At 43.6% G+C, this 23,331-nt stretch overlaps 1 protein-coding gene across 1 annotated transcript in view; it reads left to right on the forward strand.

The window, feature by feature from the left end:
* The first annotated feature begins 6,103 nt into the window (after positions 1-6,103).
* Positions 6,104-23,331, forward strand: part of LOC137526122 (dynein axonemal heavy chain 7-like) — a 127,547-nt gene continuing 110,319 nt past the window's right edge. Inside the window, exons 1-3 of the mRNA XM_068247342.1 lie at positions 6,104-6,436; positions 13,958-14,023; positions 19,897-20,002. Of these exons, the coding sequence (XP_068103443.1) occupies positions 6,428-6,436; positions 13,958-14,023; positions 19,897-20,002 (181 nt within the window). The 5' untranslated portion in view covers positions 6,104-6,427. The remainder of the gene's footprint in view (positions 6,437-13,957; positions 14,024-19,896; positions 20,003-23,331) is intronic.

The following is a 23,331-nucleotide window of genomic DNA, read 5'->3' on the forward strand; positions in this document are numbered from 1 at the left end:
TGTACAACTACAGTGTTCTGGTCTGTTTCATCGAGAAAGGTGTGCCTGTGCACTACTACTTAATGAGCTAATAAATGGGATAATTCTATCATGAATTAAGCCCCTACCTCTCTGTGGGATATCTGTCAGACTAACAACCATTAGGTGGAAATCAAGTTAGGCAAGTTCATTTTCTAACCTGCCACTCATAACAGTAAGGGCCCACTCATACCTTTCTATATTTGTTGATTTTTTCTAAAGTGACTGCATGAAGTTGGATCTAGTAGTTAAGGAGATCTTTAAAAAAGGTGCCCTTACATTTGTGGTGCAGATTCCCTTGCATTGGTTACACAATTGATCCTGTTGCAGAAATGCTTGATGAATGCTCCCCGCCATGACTAAGGGGCCATGGAGAAGAATAACTTGTAGATACATTGACCACATGCAGCATTAGTGATATCAGGTAGTACGGACACAAGATTTGGTTATATTCAAGTGGCATGAGGAGGGACAGTGGCATGGTACAATCAGGGAGTGGCTTCTGGCAGGCAGGGTATGGAGGGGATCAGTGCACTTAGGGGTGACACTCATTAATATAATACAATAACATTTGTAACATTTGTAAAGTGCTATTCTCCCATAGGACTCAAAGTGCATTTAAAACTTTAGATAAATGTCAACCTCTCTAAGGGATCAGAAAATTACAAAGGTAAACAACATGTTGACCAAGTCCATAGAATCAGGCCCTGTAATAGCTCGTAGACGCGCAACATGAAATTAATAATGATTAATATACTGTAAATCATGACATGAGTGCTATTAAAAACTTCTATAATCTGTTACCACTGCCTCAAAATCAATTAATACTTTATTGAAGGACAAGAATGTAGTTCTAGAGTTTCTCAACACAGCAATCACTGTGCTCCCAAAACCAGTACAACCCCCAATCGCCGGGGACCCAGTGCTACAAGGCGAGAGCTCTAACCAGTATGCCAGGTAGAGATACAAGTCAAGGCTTCTCCCTTTCCCCAGCCATTTTAGCCCCTAGCATGAAATGTGGAATCTTTGGATGTAAAATTTAGAGAATGCCTTGAAATCTTCTAATACCAAATTAATTGGAAAAAATAGAGAGTATGTTTATTTGAGAATTACTTAATTCTAACTCTCACCGACCCCATAGTAACCATTCCAAACCCATTAGCTAATTTACATAAATTTGGCTTGTTGTCAAGATTGTGTATAAATGTATATAAATTAGAAATAATAATCTGTAACATTCACCTTCAAACTGAACATTAATCTGGTGCAAGGTCTACAACTAGTTACACTTCATGTTTCACAAGCTGGTCTATAAAGACCCTAGACAGGCCATGTTGCATGACAAGGTAGTTGGTATCACTGCGTGCCAAAATAAGTTTGACATTTTGCTCTTTCTTGCTGCTGCCATGACTGTTGCAAAACATTGGTAAAACCTTCAGTGGACTACAATGAAGTCTAGACTAAGATGAATATTTTAATGATAAATAATAAATTGACTAGTATCCTTAGAGACACCCACCAAAACGTCCCAAAAGTATGGGAACCCTGGATCCAAACAGTGTAAAAAACTGACAGAAGGAACAATTTTGTACACAGTCCAAATCCTTCAAAAAAGATATTGGGTTTGGCTAGGCATTAGACAAACTAATTTCCTGAAAAGTAAGAATGATTCACAAGAAAATCAGAAGTGCATAGATTGCACTTATGTGCTGTGCAGAAGTACATTGCGATAGGTAGCACCCTGTATGTGCCCCCAATATAGGTAGCCAGGTGTCCCATTATAGGTAACCTCCCCATATGTGCCCCCAGTGTAGGTAGTTGGGTGTCCCTTAAATGTAGCCAAATGTAGCCCCCCCCCCAGGTGCCTCCACTATAGGTAGCCAGGCTCCGCTATACATCCTCCAGTATAGGTAGCCAGGTGTCTTCTTACAGGTACCCCCCATATGCGCCCCCAGTATAAGTAGCCAGGTGTTCTCTTATAGGAAGCCCCCCAAGTATAATTGTCCAGGTAATAGTTTCAGTGGCGCTGGGAGAGGGGCTGAGTCCTCCCTTCCTCCCCTTCAGTGTTGCCTGCAATATTCAGAGCTCATTTCATGGAAACTCTCCTCCCCCGTGCTCAGGAAATCATGCAGTATAGGTCTGCATCCCACCGGACATCTCTGTCTCCAGTGGTGCTCGTGCTCTACTTCTTAATTGTAGAGCATGAGCGGTGATGGAGACAGAACTGCCCAGCGGGACGCAGTCCTCTACTGCATGACGTCCGGAGCCCGAGAAAAGTTAGTTTACCTAAAATAACCGCTGTGTTGAAACTCTGAATATTACAGGGAGCATAGAGGAGATGGAGGGGAGGAGTCAAGCTCCCTAACCACAGAGCTCTGCCACTGCGCCCCCTTCCTGTACGGCACCCAGGACGGTCTCCCGTCTCGCAGCACCCTAGAAATGAGTCTGCACACGCGCCATGTGCTGCTGCTGTGCATTGAGCAACTGAGGAAGTGGAAAAGAGGAGAGAAGCCAGAAGGAAATTGTGAAAGGAGGGAGTAAGCTGAAATGGTGAGGCTATTTGTAGAAACACCTGTGGCCTAATTATGCTGTTAAAGCGGTATTGTCACCATAAAAATCAAATTTCAACAACAACTGGTCTGAGTGTATTAAAGCGGAATATAACTCTGCATTTCAACTTTGCTCTAAAACATTATTTACAGTATATTATATGCAACCAGCATTTTTTTTTTTACTAGACCAGCATTGAAAGGGTTACACAGGGCTTTAAAGTTCCTGGAGATTTCTGCAGACGCATCCGAAGCTCAGATAGTTACATTTTGTTTACATAAATGTATCTAAGTGTTGAATGTTACACACTTTGGCTGTCCTCCAGCTCAGTCAGAGAGATGAGTCACATTCAACACTTAGATACATTTATGTAAACAAAATGTAACTATCTGAGCTTCGGATGCGTCTGCAGAAATCTCCAGGAACTTTAAAGCCCTGTGTAACCCTTCCAATGCTGGTCTAGTAAAAAAAAAAAATGCTGGTTGCATATAATATACTGTAAATAATGTTTTAGAGCAAAGTTGAAATGCAGGGTTATATTCCGCTTTAAGTGATAAAGATGCTAATCCTGCATTCAAAACTTTTTCTGCTGTTATGGTTTGGAGTTATCACATACTTTAAGAGCACTGGCCCTAGTGCCAAACAGTGCCAAAGAGTTGAATGCTGGGAGTTCTTTTTGAATGCTGGGAGTTCTTTTTATCTATAATATATTCCTTCCATTTATTTCCCTGTCTAGCTGATCACTTGTGTTGACAAGCAAGGCTGAGGTGACTCAGTGATTGGATGTGTAAATAAAAAAAGACTCTGGGAGGAGGGCAGCTAATGAATACACAATGAGCAAGAGAAGGGAGGGGGGGGTAGGAAACAAGAGTCAGGGAGGATATGATGTCAGCATTAAGCTTGGCAAGATGGCCACTGCCTAGAGTAGGATTCTCTGCTTTTCCTTTATAACATTCACAGGAATCGTTACGTGGATAGCACAATACATCTGTTATGTAAGTAGAAGTAGTATTTATCTACTTATACATGTGCTTTTTATTTCTAGGTTAGCATGGGTGTCGCTTGTTCTTTAAGGGAACACATGCTGCATAATTATGCTACTTGGGATAACATGCTGAATAAATCTTCTTACTTGGAGACAGATACTGTGCAATTGTTATTTTGGAGACACATGCTGCTTAATTATGTTATATGTTATTGTGATTATGCATTCATGTGTTAAAGGGGCAGGGCCAGTTCTCTCATGAAAGGGGATCTGAGATAATCTTTTACTCATTGCATAATTGTGTTCCTTTCATATAGTTTACAGGGCATTCCTCAAGCCAAATACTTTTTTTGTTTTGTTTTAATACTCTAATTCCCTATAAACTAAACAAGCTTCGCCCACAGCTTTCACAGTGCCTTGGCACTGTAGCAAGGGCTTATGGGAGCTCAGTCTGGGCAGGAGGAGGAGGAGGTTACTAGCCATTGATTGCAGAGGGGAGGAGAGGGGAGGGGGAGAGGGGACTGAATTTACACACAGGCAAGCTGATAGCATCTCCAGCCCTCAGCCTGTGACAATGTGACAAACAAAACACGTCTGCCCCCATTGTATCACAGGAATACATAATCTTAAACTTTTGATTATTGGCCCTGGTGTGGTCGCAACCTCTGCATCCCCTATTGTTGCCAATACAGTTATATCTGTCTGTCCTTGGTACTACCTCCTACCTCAGCAAATTGTCATTTTCCTTAGCATGTGTGACACAGTCAGGCCCGGATTTACATCACTGGAGTCTATAGGCACAAATGTCCTGACACTCTAGACCAGTGATCTGCAAACTTGACTCTCCAGCTGTTAAGGAACTACAAGTCCCACAATGCCTTTGCCTTTATGAATCATGACTATGGCTGTCAGACTCCTGCAATGCATTGTGGGGCTTGTATTTCCTTAACAGCTGGAGAGCCAAGTTTGCAGATCACTGCCCTAGACTTTGCCCTCCATAAACCTACAAATCCCCTCCGAACCGAAACCACAAGTGTGCTGGATAGCCCAGCAGTGACTTCACCCTTACGTCCCTTGGTGTTGCACCCCCCATTCAGGTAAATACTTAACAACTAATAATAAATGAACACACGTAACACACAATTGGCGAAAGGCCGCGGCCGTTTATTGGGGTACAACAAATCTGCAAAACTCGTCCAGATACCATAAATTGAGAAATCAAATAATTTTATTAACCAGAAAATTAAAAACAAAAATCACCATTAAAGGATTAAATCATTGTCATCATAGAAAAAACAAATGTCCGCCCGCAGGGTGACATTACCCATGACTGTACCCCATATGCAGCCGCAACAAGGAAATTGGGAGGGGGGGGGGGGAGGAAGCGCAGAATCTTCTTTTGCTGATTCAGCCGGCTGCACTTGCTACACAGCCGGCCTCTTTTATACTGCCTCCTCCTTTCTCATTGGCCTGTTTGCGCAGCCTGCGAACACAGGCCCAATCACCGCTGAGTCTTCCTCCGTGCTGCCAGGGGAGGCCACCTGCAATTGATTAAAGAAGAGCCAGTACCTTGCGATATTAACCCATTCGGGGGGGGGGGGCTCCACCACGCAGGTGCTGGTTCTAATTGCCTGCCCCTTACATTCCTGTCATAGCTACAGGTGTCCCTTAGCATTATGTATCCAGAGGTACCCTTAATATTAAGTAGTTAGAGGTGTCCCCAAGTATTAGGTAGCTAGAAAAACCTCAGTATTAAGTAGCTAGTGGTCCCCCTGTCTGCGTGGAGATCTTATCAGTGAAATGCTGAGAGCCGGGTGAGTAACCTCTCATTTACGCTCTGCTCGGGTCTCAGCATAGGGAAGGAGGGAGCGAGGCACTAGTGGAGGGGAGTGAGCCGCATTTCCATCATCTGGCGCCTGTAGGCACGTGCCTACAGTGCCTTATGGTAAATCCGGCCCTGGACACAGGCATGAGGACCAGAGACTCATGTCTGTGCCTCTGTCAGGTTAGGTAAAACAGCTATGCCACACTACTGTAATACAATGCTTACAGCATGAAACCTAGGTTCATGTACTTTTGTATGTTAAATATTTAGATCTACCCACATTCTGTTATAGTTTCACTTTTTACTGAAGCTCTTTCTCTCCTAGCATTCTACTTTATTTGTTCTGCACTGTTGGCTGTATACACCACTGCTCTTTGCTTTTCCCTTTAAGAGGAATCTCTGGTTTGCTCCCCATCAGAAGATTTGTAAGTACTCCCGGTCGGAGGTAACCTGATTTGTAATTTAAGATTACTCTGATGAGAGTTTTGTAAACAAATAATTCAGAACCAGACGCAGAACATAGCTTCAGAATATAAGATTAACGAAAATATGTCTATTTTATTGAGAACAAAATAGTGTTGTGAAGTTGTGAACTTGGTGCTTTACTGCTCTGCGCAAAATCTCAGTAACTGTTTACACTGAGCTGCATTCTTTGTCACCACGGATATGTCAGAGCGCTTCCAGGCGACACATTGGGAAAGCCGCCCACAAACACAAGTTGCACCCTTCCTGTAAGCCTCATCCAGCTTCCATAGCAACGGCTGCGCGTCGCCTTGTGGGGGAGCTCCGTACAGGGGACTGGGGAAAGCTGCCTTGTTGAAGCCCGTGACTGAAGCATTGGATCACGTAGGACGAGACAGATCCTGTGGAAGCTGAATGGGATTTTAACAAGCGTCATTACAAGTAGCCGCACAAACTAAGCTAAGCTACAAAGAGCCGCGCTCAGTAACGTAGCAACAGAGTATACACAACTAGAGCAGTGCTTGGACTTGACATTAGTTTTTTATGCCTTCCTAAACGAGGACTACAGGAGAAAGGCAAGCTTCAGAATGGAGCAGGTAAACTTTTGACTTATAAAGAGCATAACCCCGACAAGTGTCATCATGTGGTGTTAAAATGCATGAGAAAATCGTGAGCTTACATGACAGTTCTGTGGTACTGAGCTAAGTTTAAGTTTTCCCGTAAACCACAAACGTCAAATGCTCTGAATTCAGACTTGTGTATTTGTAAAACCTTTTACCTGTCTGTCCTGCATTTGTGCAATTCTGGTCAAAGCTGGAGGTGTTCCAACGAAATAGCCTACATCGTCAAGCCTTGCACACATCTTCAATCGTAATCGCAAGCGTTTTGCGATTTTGTGCGGTGTTTTTTTTCCCCCCGGCGCTCAATTGCGCGCTGCATTTTTGGTAAAAGTTCTTTTCCAGAGCGGTTTTGTCATTCACTCCCTGACGCAAGTCAGGAAGTGAACTCTTTGACCCGGAAAATAATAAATGCAATGTATTTATTGTACAAAAAATGCGAACGCAATCACTGCATAAAGCGGTTTTGTAAGTGTTTAGCGCTCTTCCTATACCTTCCATTATAGCAAAAACGCCCCAAAAATGGTACAGGCACCGCTTTGCGGACCGCAAAGAGGGCGCAACATGCTGATATGAACCTTCTCATAGAGAGTCATTGCACAAGTGTTTTGTGGGCAATTTTGAAAATCGCCTGCGCTGGAAAAAAGGGCAAAAAACGCCCTTAGTGTGAACGAGCCCTCAAAGTAACTACAACCAACATACATTACACTGACTTATCTGTCTTCTACTTTCTCTCTAACCTTTCCTTGTCTAACACCACCACCCTCCTAGTGCCTAACACTAACCTCCCCTCCTATTGCCTAACACTAACCCCCCTCTTAATACCTAACACTAACTTACCGCCTTTAGTGCCTAACACTAACCTCCCCCCCAATACCTAACACTAACCTAACTTCTTTTACTTTGCTCGTAGTCTGGTCTGACATGAAGGTTAGTACGTTGGGGCACTGGTCAGTGGGGAAGCCATCTTCTGTTGCAAAGAATTAAAGGGAACCCGAGGTGAGAAGGATATGGAGGCTGTAAATGCATATTTTGGGAGATAGATGCCAAAATATATCCTTCAAGGGAACCTTAACCGAGAAAAAAAAAAAGTCTCACTTACCTGGGCTCCCCCAGCCCCCTTCAGATGTCTTGTGCCCGTGCCATCACTCACTGATCATCCGGTCCTCTGCTCAGTTTAGTTTTCAGCAGTGCGCATCCTCAATCGCACTCCCGTCCCTGTGGCCGTCTTGCGTCTGCACAGTACTTGTAATCTGTACGTATGTGCGTGTAGTACTACCTATGCGTACTGCGCAGGCGCAAGATGACTACAGGGACGGGAGCGTGATTGAGGACGCACGCAGCCAGAGCCATGCAGGTGCACTGCTCAAAAAGGAAACTGACCCATGGCGGTGGACCGGATGATCGGTGAGTGACGGCGTGGGCACAGGATGTCTTCAGGTAAGTAAAACTTTTTTTTTTACTCGGTTAAGGTTCCCTTTAATGGCATAGCACTTCACCAATCGTAATCACAATTAGATACAAGAATATGAATAAGTAGAAAAAATATATCAGGAAACCAGTACTAAAGTTGAGCTTTATTTTTTAATATTCCAAAAGTGCAAAGAGGTACAAAAATCTTAATTCAATAAATCCATCCATAGACATAAGGGGGCCATACACTAATAAATGGCCACCAGATCGACTAACAGATAGATCCCTCTCTGATCGAATCTGATCAAAGAAGGCTCTATTATTTTGCCCATACACTGCACACAGGTTTGAATCGATTTCAGCATGAAATTGATTCAAAACCTGTGGAACCGTCACTTGCCTCGCCGTCCCTTGACCTCCGCCCATTCAGGCTTTCCCGGCTAGCAGCAATAACATCACCTGTCTGGCCGGTGCGAGTCCCCGGGATCTGACAGGAAGTGAAGAGGAGACCGAGAAGAAAGTGAGTCAGCATGGACCCTGGGGACTCCCGCCGGCTGAACAAGTGATCACTGATGTTATTGCTGCCACTATGCTGCGTCCGTGGTTGCCGCATCAAATGCCGCCACACCCTACCCGCCAACAATCAAGCAAAATTTTCCGTCAGGACTGATTGACTGAATCGTCTGATGTCGGATGGCTATCGGTCGATCGGTCATCATTTGCGTTAACGATTTCACAGCAGATTCAATCACAGTGATCAAATCTGCTGTGTATTGGTGGGAATTTGACCCAGTGTATGTGGTTACTATAGGCCTGTTAAGAATTGTACAGTGCAATAGGTTTGGTAAACGATTTTTAAGGCCTTAAAAATCGTTTACCAAATCTGTTGCACTGTACGATTCTTAACAGGCCTATCTATATCTGTGGATGTATTTATTGATTGAAGATTTTTGTACCTGTTGTACCTTTTTGCACTTTTGGAATATTAAAATATAAAACCCTTCTTCAGTACTGGTTTCTTGATATATTTTTCTACTTATACATACTCAGGATATAGAGGCTGACATATTTATTTCCTTTTAAACAATACCAGTTACCTGGCAGCCCTGATGATCTATTTGGCTGCAGTAGTGTCTGAATACCACCAGAAACAAGCATGCAGCTAATCTTGTCAGATCTGACAATATTGGGTGAAACACCTGATCTACTGCATGCTTGTTCAGTGTCTGTGGCTAATAGTATTATTATAGGCAAGGCATCAGCACGATAGCTAGGTAACTGGTATTGCTTAAAAGGAAATAAACATGGTAGCCTCCATATACTATACCGCTCACCTCGAGTACACTAAAACTCCTGGCTGAAACTCCAAACAGGGCCTTTGGCAATGTTATGTCTCTAGTCTCTAGTCTGCAAATCTTTTTTTTTAATTGTTCTGGTTGGACTTGATGGGCAGATGTCTTTTTTCAACCAAACTAAGTATATAACTATGTAATTGGGTTAGGGGATTGCTTATGTGCATCTTTGGAACCTGTATCGGAAGCCAGTTATTCTTTTCTGCCCACCTCAATTTTCATTTAGTTGGTGATTTAGCGGCATTACACGAGAGCAGAGTAATATACCGTATTAGTTCTAAGAGCCATGCTTTTCCAATGCCTCAGCAGTAGTCCTAGCAAACAACTCTTCTTAGTACAGCTATTTTCTTTGATTCTTTGTATTATTGATATAAGTTGAAAACATTTATGTAAAAAATGTTAATGAAAAAATGAGACCTGCTTGTTTGAGCTCAGCACTGAGTGCTGAAACTAGGCACTGTGCCGCTATAGCAGTAATGCTATAATGCATGGGGTGTGTAAGGGTAATTCGGGGGTCCGACGGCCACTGGAACCTGAATTACAACTCCATCCAAGTTGCTAGGACTCTGAAGGGAAAAAGTATTTAACACCGCCAGGGATTTGAGCCGCAGCATGGTGAGCCATCATTCGGCTCACCCTGCGCTTAGCTCGCCGTGGACGAATAATAGGTATGCTTAATATTAGCATACCATATCTCCCCAGCCATCCTATTTTGATGTGGTCTGTAAGGGGACATGAAAAAGAAGGACTGAAACCTGGCTATGAATGCTCTACCGCAGTGGTGCCCAACCTTTTTTTTGCCCGAGGGCCGCACTTCATATCAAGATCAATTTCGCGGGCCGGGAACACATACATACAAAATTTAAATGTAATTCTTTAACATTTTTTTTAGTAACAATGCTGTGTGATGTCACACTGTCCTCTGAGATGAGAGGCCAGAGCAGCTGCAAAGCATCTGGGAGAGGAGAGCCAGAGCCCAGAGCATGTGAGGAGAGCTGAAGCAAGAATCCGCGCTGAGGATAAGGATCGGTAATTGCGTCATAGGTTTACACAGCGTACAAACTGTACAATTCCACGGTAGCAGTGCCAGGTATTTTGTATCCTGGAGTTTGCCGGTGCCGAGCCTCGACCGGATTGCTCACACGGTCTCCTAGTAACACTCCAAATAAATCATGAGGCGGCACACCACTGGCTGCAAATATGCTTGTATTAAGAAACAGAAGCACTACATGTTACGGAAAATCCTTCATCAGGTGCATAACAATGTCTCACACCACCAACAAACAGATAAAGACTGGGGTAAGCGTGCCACACCCGAGTCCACCTCTGGCTCCACCCATATCATTAACCCACAGTGTTAGCCTTATAAATACAATGTACAAAAACATACAAAATTGTGCTTCTGTTTCTTAATACAAGCATATTTGCAGCCAGTGGTGTGCCGCCTCATGATTTATTTGGAGGTTTACACAGCGTACTCTGGTTCTCTGCAGTAGCGCTGAGACTCTCGTCCATTAGTTGCTGCAGGAACCTCTCTCCAATAGGAATAAGGCTGATTCCTATTGGTGGGTGGTTCCTGCAGCAACCAACGGATGAGGGTCTCTAACTATTGCCACGCTACAGCAGAGAACACGAGAACGCTGTGTAAACCTATGATGTAGCAGGACACAATCCCCAATCCTCCCCTCAGGACACTTCCGCGGGCCACAAAAGTCGGCTTCGTCGGCCTCAAACGGCCTTAGGTTGGGCACAGCTGCTCTACTGGATCCCCCAGCTTTTAAACCTGCAACACAGCCTCAGCCAGACTCTCATCTAAGATGTACGCTAAATCTTCTAAGGCCATCCAAGCCTGCTAAGGCCTGACTATCACCACGCTGTACCAGCAGATCCCGGCAGTATTTAACTCTCGGGAAATGGATATCTCTATAGACCCCTCTACCCCCCAGGACCCCCAACTTTCCAACAAGTGTTTGCTCTCCTCTATATAGCATAAAAACAGGGAATACCAAGAGCCCCAATAGTGTAATACGTACTGGATAAGGTGGCAATAAATTCATATTGCTAGATACTCACAAGTCAGGGTCACCAGCAGGCAACCACTGTAAAGGCAGGTGGGGAGATTATCCTGACCCCACTCAGGATTAAGAAGTCGCTCTCTGTAGACAGGAAAAAAGGGTAGCAACCCTCCACCAAGGGTGGACTCCAAATTGTATACAATGAACAGAGGCGCCAAAAGTATAAAAATAGATTATATGAGCTTAAAAACCAACTCAAATGGCAAAAATGAAGGAGGAAGTGGTGGTCTTACCTCCCTCAAGCAGACACGACAACGACTGCAATTCAGACAGTCAAACACATTTATTAGAAACTCCCAAAAAATTGCAACGCGTTTCGCAGGCTCAATCCCGCTTCATCAGGCAATACAGGGAGGAGTATCAAGCGATCTGCACAAGGATTCAAGTTAAGCGCTTAACTTGAATCCTTGTGTACACCAAATGTAGCAGGAGCTCCACAAAGGTATAAGTCTAAGGTGTGCCTCGGCCTTCACCCCTGTCTCCACTGGGGTGCTTCGTATCAGTAAACAGCAACACAGCCGGCACCACCATAAGAGTAAACAGTAAGCTCTTTTATTGCATCACCTCAATGGCTCCAACAATGACAAACGTTGTTTCGGGCATAGCCCTTTCTCAAATTGCAATCGCCAACAACGTTTGTCATTGTTGGAGCCATTGAGGTGATGCAATAAAAGAGCTTACTGTTTACTCTTATGGTGGTGCCGGCTGTGTTGCTGTTTACTAACTTGAATCCTTGTGCAGATCGCTTGATACTCCTACCTGTATTGCCGGATGAAGCGGGATTGAGCCTGCGAAACGCGTTGCAATTTTTGGGGAGTTTCTAATAAATGTGTTTGACTGTCTGAATCGCAGGCGTTGTCGTGTCTGCTTGAGGGAGGTAAGACCACCACCCCCTCCTTCATTTTTGCCATTTGAGTTGGTTTTTAAGCTCATTGAATCTAATTTTATACTTTTGGCGCCTCTGTTCATTGTATACAATCCTCTATATAGCACATGTTTTGTTTGGAACTAAAAGAGGCCATTAATGACTTTACTAAGCAGATTCATGCTTTAGGAGTCTGCATGACTGACCTGGAGAAGCAATTGGATGACATCATCACCACCACCTGTATTCCAACAAATCCACTATTGATGAACAAGCTGACAAAATCACTATGTTGGAATCAAAGCTAGACCTAGACAACAGGAATACATGGGTAAATCTACATATTTGGGGACCACCTAAGACCATTACCAACATAAAAGCTGCAGTCTGAACTTATTTAATACCTTGCTTCTGAGTGCCGACTCAGCTTCATCACAATGCTTTAAACCCACAGGGCCCTACAATGCCTCAGGAAGCCAGATCTCCCAAGTGACATTATTTTGAAATTCCCATTCAAGGAGGTAAGAGATCTGGTGTGGTCTTCCACTCGAGACCTCAGTCCTTTGCCGGAGGTTCCAGATTCTGTAAAATTGTTTGCAGGCCTTACCTCCTCTGCTATCCTGAAGAGGGGGCTGGTGCATCCCATCACCTTGGCCTTCACAAAGGAGGTCATAAAGTATTGCTGTTTTTTCCCCTTTGCAATCCAGTTTCACCACAACAACTAAACCTTCCCCTACACTTCACTGGAGGGCGGCAGGTGAGCCCTGGAATCACTGGTATTCCAGCCCAAACTACCTATGCCTGCTCCTCGGTCTCAAAGGCCTCTAAGAACTACGGTAATCTGTCCCCGGACCACCAGGCAAAGATACTCCCAGACCTCATACATTTTTTACACCTACTGGATCTCTGAGCCTATGTGCTTTGCTTTGAGGGTTTCAGCCTAAGTAACAACTGCCTAGGCTTGTTCTAAGGTTTTCTGGTGCAAAAGTTTGTGACTACAGTAGTGGGTCTGGCAGATTTGGGTTTAACTTCTTATTGTGCTGGCGGCAGTATCTCTACGCCCTGCAGGACTTCATCTAAAGACCCAGGGACGTAGATATTCATCTGCTGCCACGATCGCCCTCCGTGCGCTTGTGCATGCTCCCGCATGCGTTCTCATCACCGCCCATTAGTAGACAGATCAGTGAATGAGAGCACAGTACTCATTCACTAATCGAAGTGCCTGTGATCAGTGATCACTGGCATCAATGAGATACATGCTAGTGGTCACTGACAAAAGTGAAAGTAAAATGTACATGCATTACTTCCTCTGTGTACGCACAGTACACAGGAGGAATACACTGGGGGGGGGGGGGGGGGGGGGGGCATCTGGTGTCAAAATAGTAAATTACACCCTAACACAATACAGTCAATAAAAATTCATACATCCCCTATTAAAACACTTACCCCTCCTCTCCCACAGTTGCCAAAATAAAACATTGGTATATAAAAGAATGACGCATGTGCATGTGCACAACACTCCTGGTGATGTGAGCGCAATCACTGGTGACACATGTGCAGAAACTGCCGACCCTCTGACTGCAGGATGCTGGAGACTCAGATGCTTCCAGGGGCTGGAAGAAGCCCCACGTAAGTAAAAAAAGCATATGAGTAGTTCACATCAGAACTAAGCATACCCAAGAATATGTACACTAACATTTTCATTGAGAAAATATTTTGAATTTGGGAATAATGGATGTAAGTAAATAATGCATAGGAAATGTAATTTGTATCGTATGTTGCTTATTGTTTATAGCCTCCGCACTACCAGAGAGGAAAGATGCAGAATGTGCACTCAAGGTTGCTGCCACAGTTGCCTGAGGTAATATTTTACTTTGCATTTTTTTTTTCTTACAGACTTCACTAACATGCACTTTTTAATGTTATTCACCCAAACTCATACTATAATGGATTATTACAATAAACTTCTTCATTAGTGAAAGTCCTCATTCACACTATGTTGCCAGTGGCATAGGAGCAGCAGTCCTAAGTGCAATTAGGTCCTGCGAGACAACTAAATAGTAGTCCAGCATGCTCCTCCACTGTAATTACTCTGCACTGGGGAGGGGGGTTGGGAGAGTACTTGGCAAGTTAGAGGGCAACAGATGACAATACAGGGCAATGAAGGGCGCTATGGGACAGTGCAGAATAGTGTGCACTACTGGGCGGGCAATAAAGGCCACTATTATATCGGAAGCAATGCAGGACACAATAGGGCATTAGGAGGCACTAATGCAGCTTTTCTTAACTTTTTAAACCCGGAGGAACTCATAGTTTTTGGATCTCAAGGAACCCTGGAATTAGAAAGGAGAGTGTGAATTTATTATGTAGGAGGAATGGTCTTTAAGAGGCTCCCATTCCATGTTTCTTACAATGACGTTAAAGTTTCTCATAATTGTAGTGCACGTTATTGTACTCACCTTTAAAAGTACTCTTTATTATACTACTCCCTATTATAATGTCCCTTATTATATTGTCTTCATATTCTAGTGCTTTTTATTAGTGTGCTCCTTATTATCTTAAATATTGTTTATTTATCAAAAACAATTTCAAAAGTAGTCCAAACAAAAAAAACAAAAACAGATAGTTCACGTCTACATATAAAATACTGCTTATATCACAGTCTCCCCTCTTCCATCCCCCCCCCCCCCCCCCCATTCATCCTCTATTTTCTTCAGCCCAGGAGAGGCCAGAGAGAGAATACACCTCTCCCTTTTCTTACTCCAAACTCCAAGTCTACTTGAAATATTAATCTCTTTGTATTATTCCCTCTGTCACCTTCTCATCCTGGGCATACATCTCTTTATATCCAATCCCACCTCAACCCATGGGTATGGGATTTCACTTATTATACCTAATGGAGGGTCATGGTCCAGGAGGAGAGGAAAGGAACACTTTCCACCTCCTAAAACACTAAATTTCAGGGACCTACTCCATAGGCTCCTATTCTTATCCTCTAGTCAGGCAAGGAGCCCAATATTCCTTATATATCTATGTGTGACTGACCCAAACAACAAGAACACCAGACAATACACAACAGAACTCACTCAAATCAGGCAGATAGCAGGCCAAAACAAAAAAAGGGCAAAGGGCATTTCTACCATAGGAAAGTCTATTGATCTGAATCCCTTGGGATAACCACTTGGGATAACCATTAAATGGGAGGGGGTATGTTCTAGCAATCTTCATGTCCCCAAACTGCCCTGGCCCGGCCTCATCTACCTCTCCCTAGGATATTCCTATATCTTTCCGTTTTGATAAATTGAGTCAATTTCTCCCAGATCTCCTCTCCTTGTGAGTCCATCCCATGTAGGACAGAAGTTAATTGTTCCATTCTATGTACATAGGAAACCTACCTCAACCGCTCCACCACAGTGGGGGACTGCACAGATTTCCAATGTCTCCCAACCAATATTCTTACTCCATGAATCAAATGGCGAATCAGGGACCTTTTATACCTCTTAATGCTACAGCTATTTTGTGGTGGGTCCCAACTCCAGAGCATAATTCGGCAGGGCTGGTCAATATAATCTGGATGTCACAATAGTGTCCAAGCGTGGTGGCCCTTACTTCCGGATTCTCAGCTGGCATCATGGAGGGGCTGATGAATAGATGGAGCTGGCATCCAGCAAGGTCAAAGGTGTCCCGATCAGCGCATTGTCCTCCGACCTCAGTGGAGCCCTGGGTAGCAGTGGTGGACTCAGCATGGCCTGTACCTGCACTGATAATGGAGCCAGACAGCAGCAAGGCAGAAATAAATCCAGGTCTCAAACTCCCCACGACCCGCACCAGTGTCCCAGGCTACACCGAACTACACTGCACACATTCATTGAAAAAGGGCAGCACTGTACTGGACAGAAATGCAGTGACCATGTGTTGCAGTGTTCTCACAGGCATGTTTTTCATTGTGCGAAAAAGGCCTTAGTGTCTTCTACCTTACTTTACAGAAAACATCAATGTTAACCTGAAGTAGATTTAAGGAAGTAAAGTTGTTTTTATAGGAATTCTCAACTGAGAAGAATGTGGAAAGAACCATTGTTGATGTCTCTTTTATAAAATACTGCTCATCTGGCCATTGTACAGAGCATCTTACGCTAATGGTTTCTGAATGACTGACCCAGAATAATTATGTTTATCACGTGTTTTGACTCATTCTGACTCAAGTTGTTGCATGCATTTTGCATGTGCATGACAAAACTAAAAACAAATGATCAGCGGTACAGCCAGGAAGTGGTATTCAAAAGCTAATAATGAAATGACAGTCTACATATTTCTTTAATTGTGGGTTTCCTTTAAACCTTTACTGCCACGTTAATTTATTCTGAGCCCTGATGGATCTGATATTGGTTTAAAAGTTGGGCAGTATCGCTTCTAGCAGTGTCATATATTGGTCTGTGCACCACCACAGAAGCTGGAGAATTGTCCAGGGAGGTGATGCTAGCATTCATTTGGCCTTGCAGCTGAGTTCACTGGGATCCACTGGGTTTTACTGAAGTTAAAGAGCAGACAGAGTAATGTTACATAATATTTAACTTTGCCACCAGTTTAACTTTTTCAATATTGTCTCAGGATGTGTTTCAAGATAGTCACCGATCTGCAATGAAATGTAGAGCAATACTGGTTTTGCTTATAAAGGGGATTATTTACTAAACTCTGGTAAAATTGCTGTGTGTAGATAGCGTACAGTATTTTCACCACTAATTACATGTAATGCTATCTGTGTTACGTACGCTGTAAAGCAACCTGTGTGTTACCTACATAATGTGAGTTGTGCTGTGAGTTGTCGCTCGATGCTTGCATAAACACTGATAACATTGTTGGGCACTGTCTGTATACCGCAATTTTACCAGTGTGTAGTGAATCAAGGCCAAAAAGAGATATGAGATGCTGCACCATGTCATGCTGATATCATGGCCAATGAAAGGTATTTTTCATAAGTTTGACGTGCTAAAGAGGTGATTTGTTGCATCTCATATACAAAATTTACCTGGTATAATATAGAAGGAAAGGAAAACTTTGACATGTTTTAGCCAGACATGAAGTAGGAGCACCATAAAATTATGTATACTGTACTCTGCATTTGAAAAAAATGCCTAGAAATGCCTAGAAAGACAACTTTTCTGTGTGGGACAGCTCCTGCCTTATCAGTAACTTCTGTCAGTTCTGATAGATAATCCCTTACTCACTGAGAAATCTTTGTCATTTCATTGTCTTTCCCTCCTCCACACAAGCACTGTTCTGTAATTGTTCTTCACACACAGGCCTTTCAGTAAGGGCTCCAAGTGATAGGGATGAGGTATACAGGTGCAATACAAATAATATTTAAAAAAATCATAGGGGCCAATGAATATTGGATTTGATTTGCATGTACTATCTCTTGTTTACCATGTAGAAAAAAAATCCACTGTATCATAACTACTTCAGAAAACTAAATGCTATTCCTAAGGCTTATGAATCTGTCCTGACGAGGCAACAGATGCAGTACAGTGAAATGTCCACTCATTGATAAACATAATGTAAGGTCATATCTTAAAATCTTTTAATTTATCTCGTAGTACTGTGGAGAGGCTGGCATCTTTGATCATTTTTAAACATGCTGCTTCCCTGGCTGTGGTGCTTTTCCACTACTAATACTTCCTGAGTCACTGACCCAGAACAAGGGGAGATCAAATCTTCTGACTAAAGTCTGAGTACAATTCATGCATTGGTATACCAGGTGTGTGACTGAACCTACTAATGCTAAAGTAAGCCATTTGCCATACAATCCTGATTGTACCATTTTACCATACCACAGTTGTATGGGGGTGGGGGTGGGGGGGGGGGGGGGGGGGACTGCCTAAAGTATGTTCAGTCACTTTTCCCTTTTACTATATAGATTTGGTAAAATGAGTAATTGTTGTACAATTAAGATTACATAGCATATGAGCAGCTTTGCAGCTAGGCATCTGTAATTTTTCATAAGCATATACAAGATGGCAACCTTCATACTGCTGTCACCTAAAGGTCTCTTTAAGATATTGTGTTGTCTAGTTATTTCTATCAATTATTTGTGATGTACAGTAGCATGTATTTATAACCCGTTACACATGGAGGCATTGCGTTTATAATGCGAATTACTCTATGAGCTTAATTTATTAAGCATTACCGCATTTGGCAATGGCGAAAACAGCTGATTTTACCAATCATCTTGCCAAATGACAATACAATGCACATATAAAATCCTGGGACGTCCTGACTGCTGCTGCTGGTACTTTGCCGTCTCCTGCACTACGACCGAGGCCCCGACGGCAAAGTACCAGCAGCGGCAGTTAGGACGTCCGAGGATTTTATATGCACGTTGTGTTTTAGCAAAATGTGAGTAGCTTACAGTCACCCTGCGGTAAAGTTGACAAATGTTTGGACAGCCAATAGGGAGAGCCTCACAGTCCTGCTTCTAACCCCATTTGATTTGAGGCACTGATGGGCTTATCTATATACTGATACACAGAAGAACTCTCTAGTGATGTACACACCTAGAGGGATGCCGTGGATGCACAAGAGCAACGGCTTATGCACACCACTTGTGGAAGACTTGCAGCTTCCTGCCAGACCTTCTCCACAGCTGGTGAGACATTATCGAGCAGGGCTTAGTGAATTGAAGCAACATTTTTTGGTATATTACCAAACTACTACTGCATATGATGAAATTTAAGTGAATTTGGGAAAAAAGGGTAAAATACCAAATGCGGTATTAGACTAACCTGATTTATTTTACCGAATTGCCCTTAGTGAATTGAGGCCTATGTGTGTAGCATGTGCTAAATAAATAGCATAAACCCTGATAAACTTTATGTGCACCCTCTGCACATCTACATTTTACCAATGTTTTGTAAATACACTTCAATGTTTCCTTAGTCTACCAATCTGATTTTGGGACTTTCCTGAGAACTCCAGCTTTTAGGAAGTTTTCCCTCACAACAGAGCCTGTTGTCATGTCTACTTCAACCTTTCTGCCCTAGTGCTGTGATCAGACACTATGGGCTTGATTCACTTTGCGGTGCTAACCTACTTAGCACGTCTAAAGTCTTTAGGCGCGCTAAACAGGGTGCTAAGTAGGTTAGCACCGGTTTCCTCAATCAGATCGCATGCTAAGTACCGCGCGCAAAGTTTTGTGTGCGCAAAGTCCTATGCATGTGCTAAGTCCCATAGGCTTTAATGGGCACTTCGTGCAGAGCGCTCTGCGCTCTGTGCAGTGCGCGCATAAATTTTGCACGCGAAAAGCTCGTTTAAGGAGGGTTTTTACAGGCGTGCTAACAGCTAGCTCCGCTTTGTGAATCAAGCCCTATGGATGTGTTCCCTTCCTCCGCCCACAGACAACTGAATGACTGCCATCTCCAGGATCCCCTTTTAGGATGACACTTGCACAGCAACTGCCACCTATGCAGCTACTCATGAACAGCAGTTACAACTTCCTCCAATCAGTTGCTTTCAGGCTACTCTCTCCTATTGCTCACTGATAATAAACATAGGGAAAAGGCATGGGGGCCCCATCAGTGCACAGGCAGTAATCCAGTTACTAGTTTATCTAGTTATCTAGATTACCTACCCCACCAAAGGCTTGAAAAGACTTTACTGGGCTAATTAACTAACTAACTTTTATTCTTTATTTGCATTAATGGATATGGGGATGGTTTTTATTTATTAATTGCTTTATAGGTGAGTACAAAGCCTGAGTGGAAGAAGAACCAACCATCATTTCTTCTGATAGGAGAGAATGAAAATGAACAGCGAGATGTTAATCAACCTTATATCTTGACACCAAGTAGGTTAATTTTTACTTTGTTTATATTTTGAAATTACTGTAGCTTTTTATGTATATTTCTATGAAGATTCAATAAAGCAATTTCTGTAAAAGAGCTGTGCCGGATCATTTTGGAGGAGTTGGATAGCAAACCCAGGTGGTACATGGGTGGATCCGCAGCACGCTTCTGTCGCATCGCTTGAGTGCTGCCTCTTTTTTGAGACTGGTTATTTATAGTAAGCCTATGACATAATAAGACATAATAATATAATGACATGCTTCTGGTACACTCTAAAGCCAGGGATCTCATGGTTGTAGATATTAATTGTGCCTAAAGCTAGGTACACACAGAAGATAAAAGTCTTTGGAAATTAAAAGATCGCAGATCAATTTAACCCCCCTTCCATGTAGTATGAGAGCCATACCTACACAGTCTATTCTATTGAGCTGAACTCCCCATCAGATACAAATCTTTGCAAAATGCTGCACACATTCATCTGCAGATCAGATCCACCAGGATGGATCTTCAGATCTGCAGATGATTATCTGATTTGCAGATGAATGTCCGTTGAACAAGGTGTGTATGAGATCTGCAGAAATCATAGACTATGAATGCAATATGCAGGAACTGATCTTTTGCAGATACTGATCTTTTGAATATGTACAGCATCTTTATGTACAGCATCTTGCAAAATTTTTTTATCTGATGGGGAGTTCAGCTCAATAAAATAGACTGTGTAGGTATGCTCTCATACTACATGAAAGTGGATAAAATTGGTCTGTGATCTTTCATTTTCCAAAGACTTGTATCTGATGTGTGTACCCACCTTTAGCTTTGTCTCCTACTTCTGAGACCCACTTGTTATTCTATCAATTAAAAAGTTATGCGAGTCACCAATTGCATTCTAAGCCAGAACTAAATTATTAACATCTAATTATGGCATTTGTATATTTTAAACCTTTGGTATGGTTCAATTACTAAGTTTTGGCCAGGTAGTAGTGTCTATGTGATAAAGACAGAGGAGGTACTTTTCACCTTTAAGGTAGCCATACACTGGCCGATTTGCCATCAGATTCGACCAACAGATAGATCCTTCTCTGATCGAATTTGATCAGAGAGGGATCGTATGGCTACCTTTACTGCAAACAGATTGTGAACCGATTTCAGCCTGAAACCGTTCACAATCTGTTGTGGTGGTGGTGCTGCCGCCGCTCCCCCCGCCCGCATACATTGCCTGCCTGCCGGCGCGACTCCAATCCCCAGGTCTCCGCTGCTCTGTCTCCGCTCTGGTCTCCAGGTCCAGCATGCTTTACTTCTTCCTGCCCGGCAGGAAGTTTAAACAGTAGAGCGCCCTCTACTGTTTAAACTTCCTGCCTAGCAGGAGGAACTGAAGCATGCCGGAGACCAGCGCGGACACAGAGCAGCGGTGACCGGGGGTAGTCGTGCAGGCGGAGCAGGTAATGTATGCAGCTCTATTGCGTCGGTCGTCGGGTACTCGAACGCCGCTAGCGACGCGCTCCCTACCGATCGACGGTAATTTTCCGCACGGAGCGATCGACGGGATTGGACGAAATGGATCGAAATTCGGCGTGTAGCGCGAACGATTGGCAGCAGATTCGATTCCCAGTGATCGAATCTGCTGTCGAAACGGCGGCAAATCGGGCCAGTGTATGGCCAGCTTTACAGTAGTTGTTATGTGGAGTATCGCCTTGACATGTGTTTGACCTTGATAAGCAGGCATTTCTGCTTTAGATATGGCATTTTAAGCAGTAGTGTTTTGGTGTTTTGTCCATTGAGCCAAGGAAAAGAAGGTGCTTCAGATTTGACATACAGCCGACTAATTGAGTTGGGCTTTGAGTATAATATTCATAGATGAGACTGGTCTAAGAGACATTTTCGTGACAACTCATTGCCACTCTGATCAAGTTAGCAGGTGTTCTGTAGATTTTGATATGGTTGACACACAGTATATGTCAGGAAACCAGATGACTTGTGTGTTTAATATTGTTTACATTCTCTTTGGAGATCAAAACAAAACTAGTCACTTTATATGGCTGACATTATAAGTTGTTAGGCTTGTCGGGTCAATGACTATAGGTCAGACTGTATGCCCATATGACTGACCTATAGCCCAGCCCGTAACACCTGCGCAAACTCCTACCTAATACAATACTACAATACCCTGCAGGAATGTAGCATACAGACTGACAGATAGTATTCACCAAACAAAGCAGTAAGAGTAATACAAGGCATAGTACACTCAAGTTTATCCCTAGCGCGACACAGTCCTTCTTTTTCCCTGATATTCCTTCTTGTTATGCAATCCAGATTAGATCACCGCCACCACACCCGATTAAAATACGACTCACCCTCTGAGAAGACCAACAGTATTGTCTAATGCCACCTTGGGGTTATTCCCTGGCCACCCCCGACCAATCGAGCTGTTTGCTTCTTGCAAGTATTGGAACCTCCGCAACAGGGTCACTGATTCTCCAAAATTCCCCACTCTAGGTTTTCCTCTTCATATATCCTTACATGCAACTTCCCAAAAAGAGGCACAACATAGCGTAATACTGCTTGTAAAATTTTAATACTAAAAAAATATTGCACTTACACTTTAAAAGACGATTAATGCACATGAGTTTTTTGACGGGCTCTCCCCCGTTTGTGTGGGCCACCGCGGGCTTTCCGAGGTTGGTGTCAGCTGCCGCGCGCACAGCCGTCCACTCCTCACCAAACGCTCAGGTCCTCGCACTCTGCCACTTCCGGGTACCGCCCTACCGGTTTCGTCAATTGACTCATCAGGAGCTGGCACCCGGAGTGGCTGTGAGTGCTTAAGAACCTCTAACCCCCTCCCCTCCGCGTCCGCCCACCCCACTGTGGCTACGCCCACTGGAGCCAATTAGAATACCGGGCATCTGCCGCTGCTCAAAGCCCATTAAACATGCACGCTTCTCGTGCATATTGAGGCTGCACAAGCACGCCTACTTAGCGTCACCTGCCGCCCCCCAACCGCCACAGAAACGGCCCAAAATCGCTCCGGCCGCACATGGGGCTGCATAAGTGCGCTTGCACAGCGTCACCTGCCGCCCGCCAAGAAGCAGATCACTCCGGCTGCGCGTGCATATTATTTCCAATGCCGATCCTCCTACATATACCTCTCCACATATCCCCATCTTATTCCTACTCCCCCCCCACACTTACAAATACCGTTAGATCGGCACTGGCCGATACGCACACGCTGCAAGCTCCACAAAAACCCAGTGAGAGCCCGTTTCACATTTAAAACATCTTTAAAACTACATACAGTTAAAACAAACACATGCCGTGTAGAAACTAACATATGCAG

Source organism: Hyperolius riggenbachi, chromosome 7 (genome assembly GCF_040937935.1).
Source record: "Hyperolius riggenbachi isolate aHypRig1 chromosome 7, aHypRig1.pri, whole genome shotgun sequence".
In the NCBI taxonomy this organism is placed as follows: Eukaryota; Metazoa; Chordata; class Amphibia; order Anura; family Hyperoliidae; genus Hyperolius; species Hyperolius riggenbachi.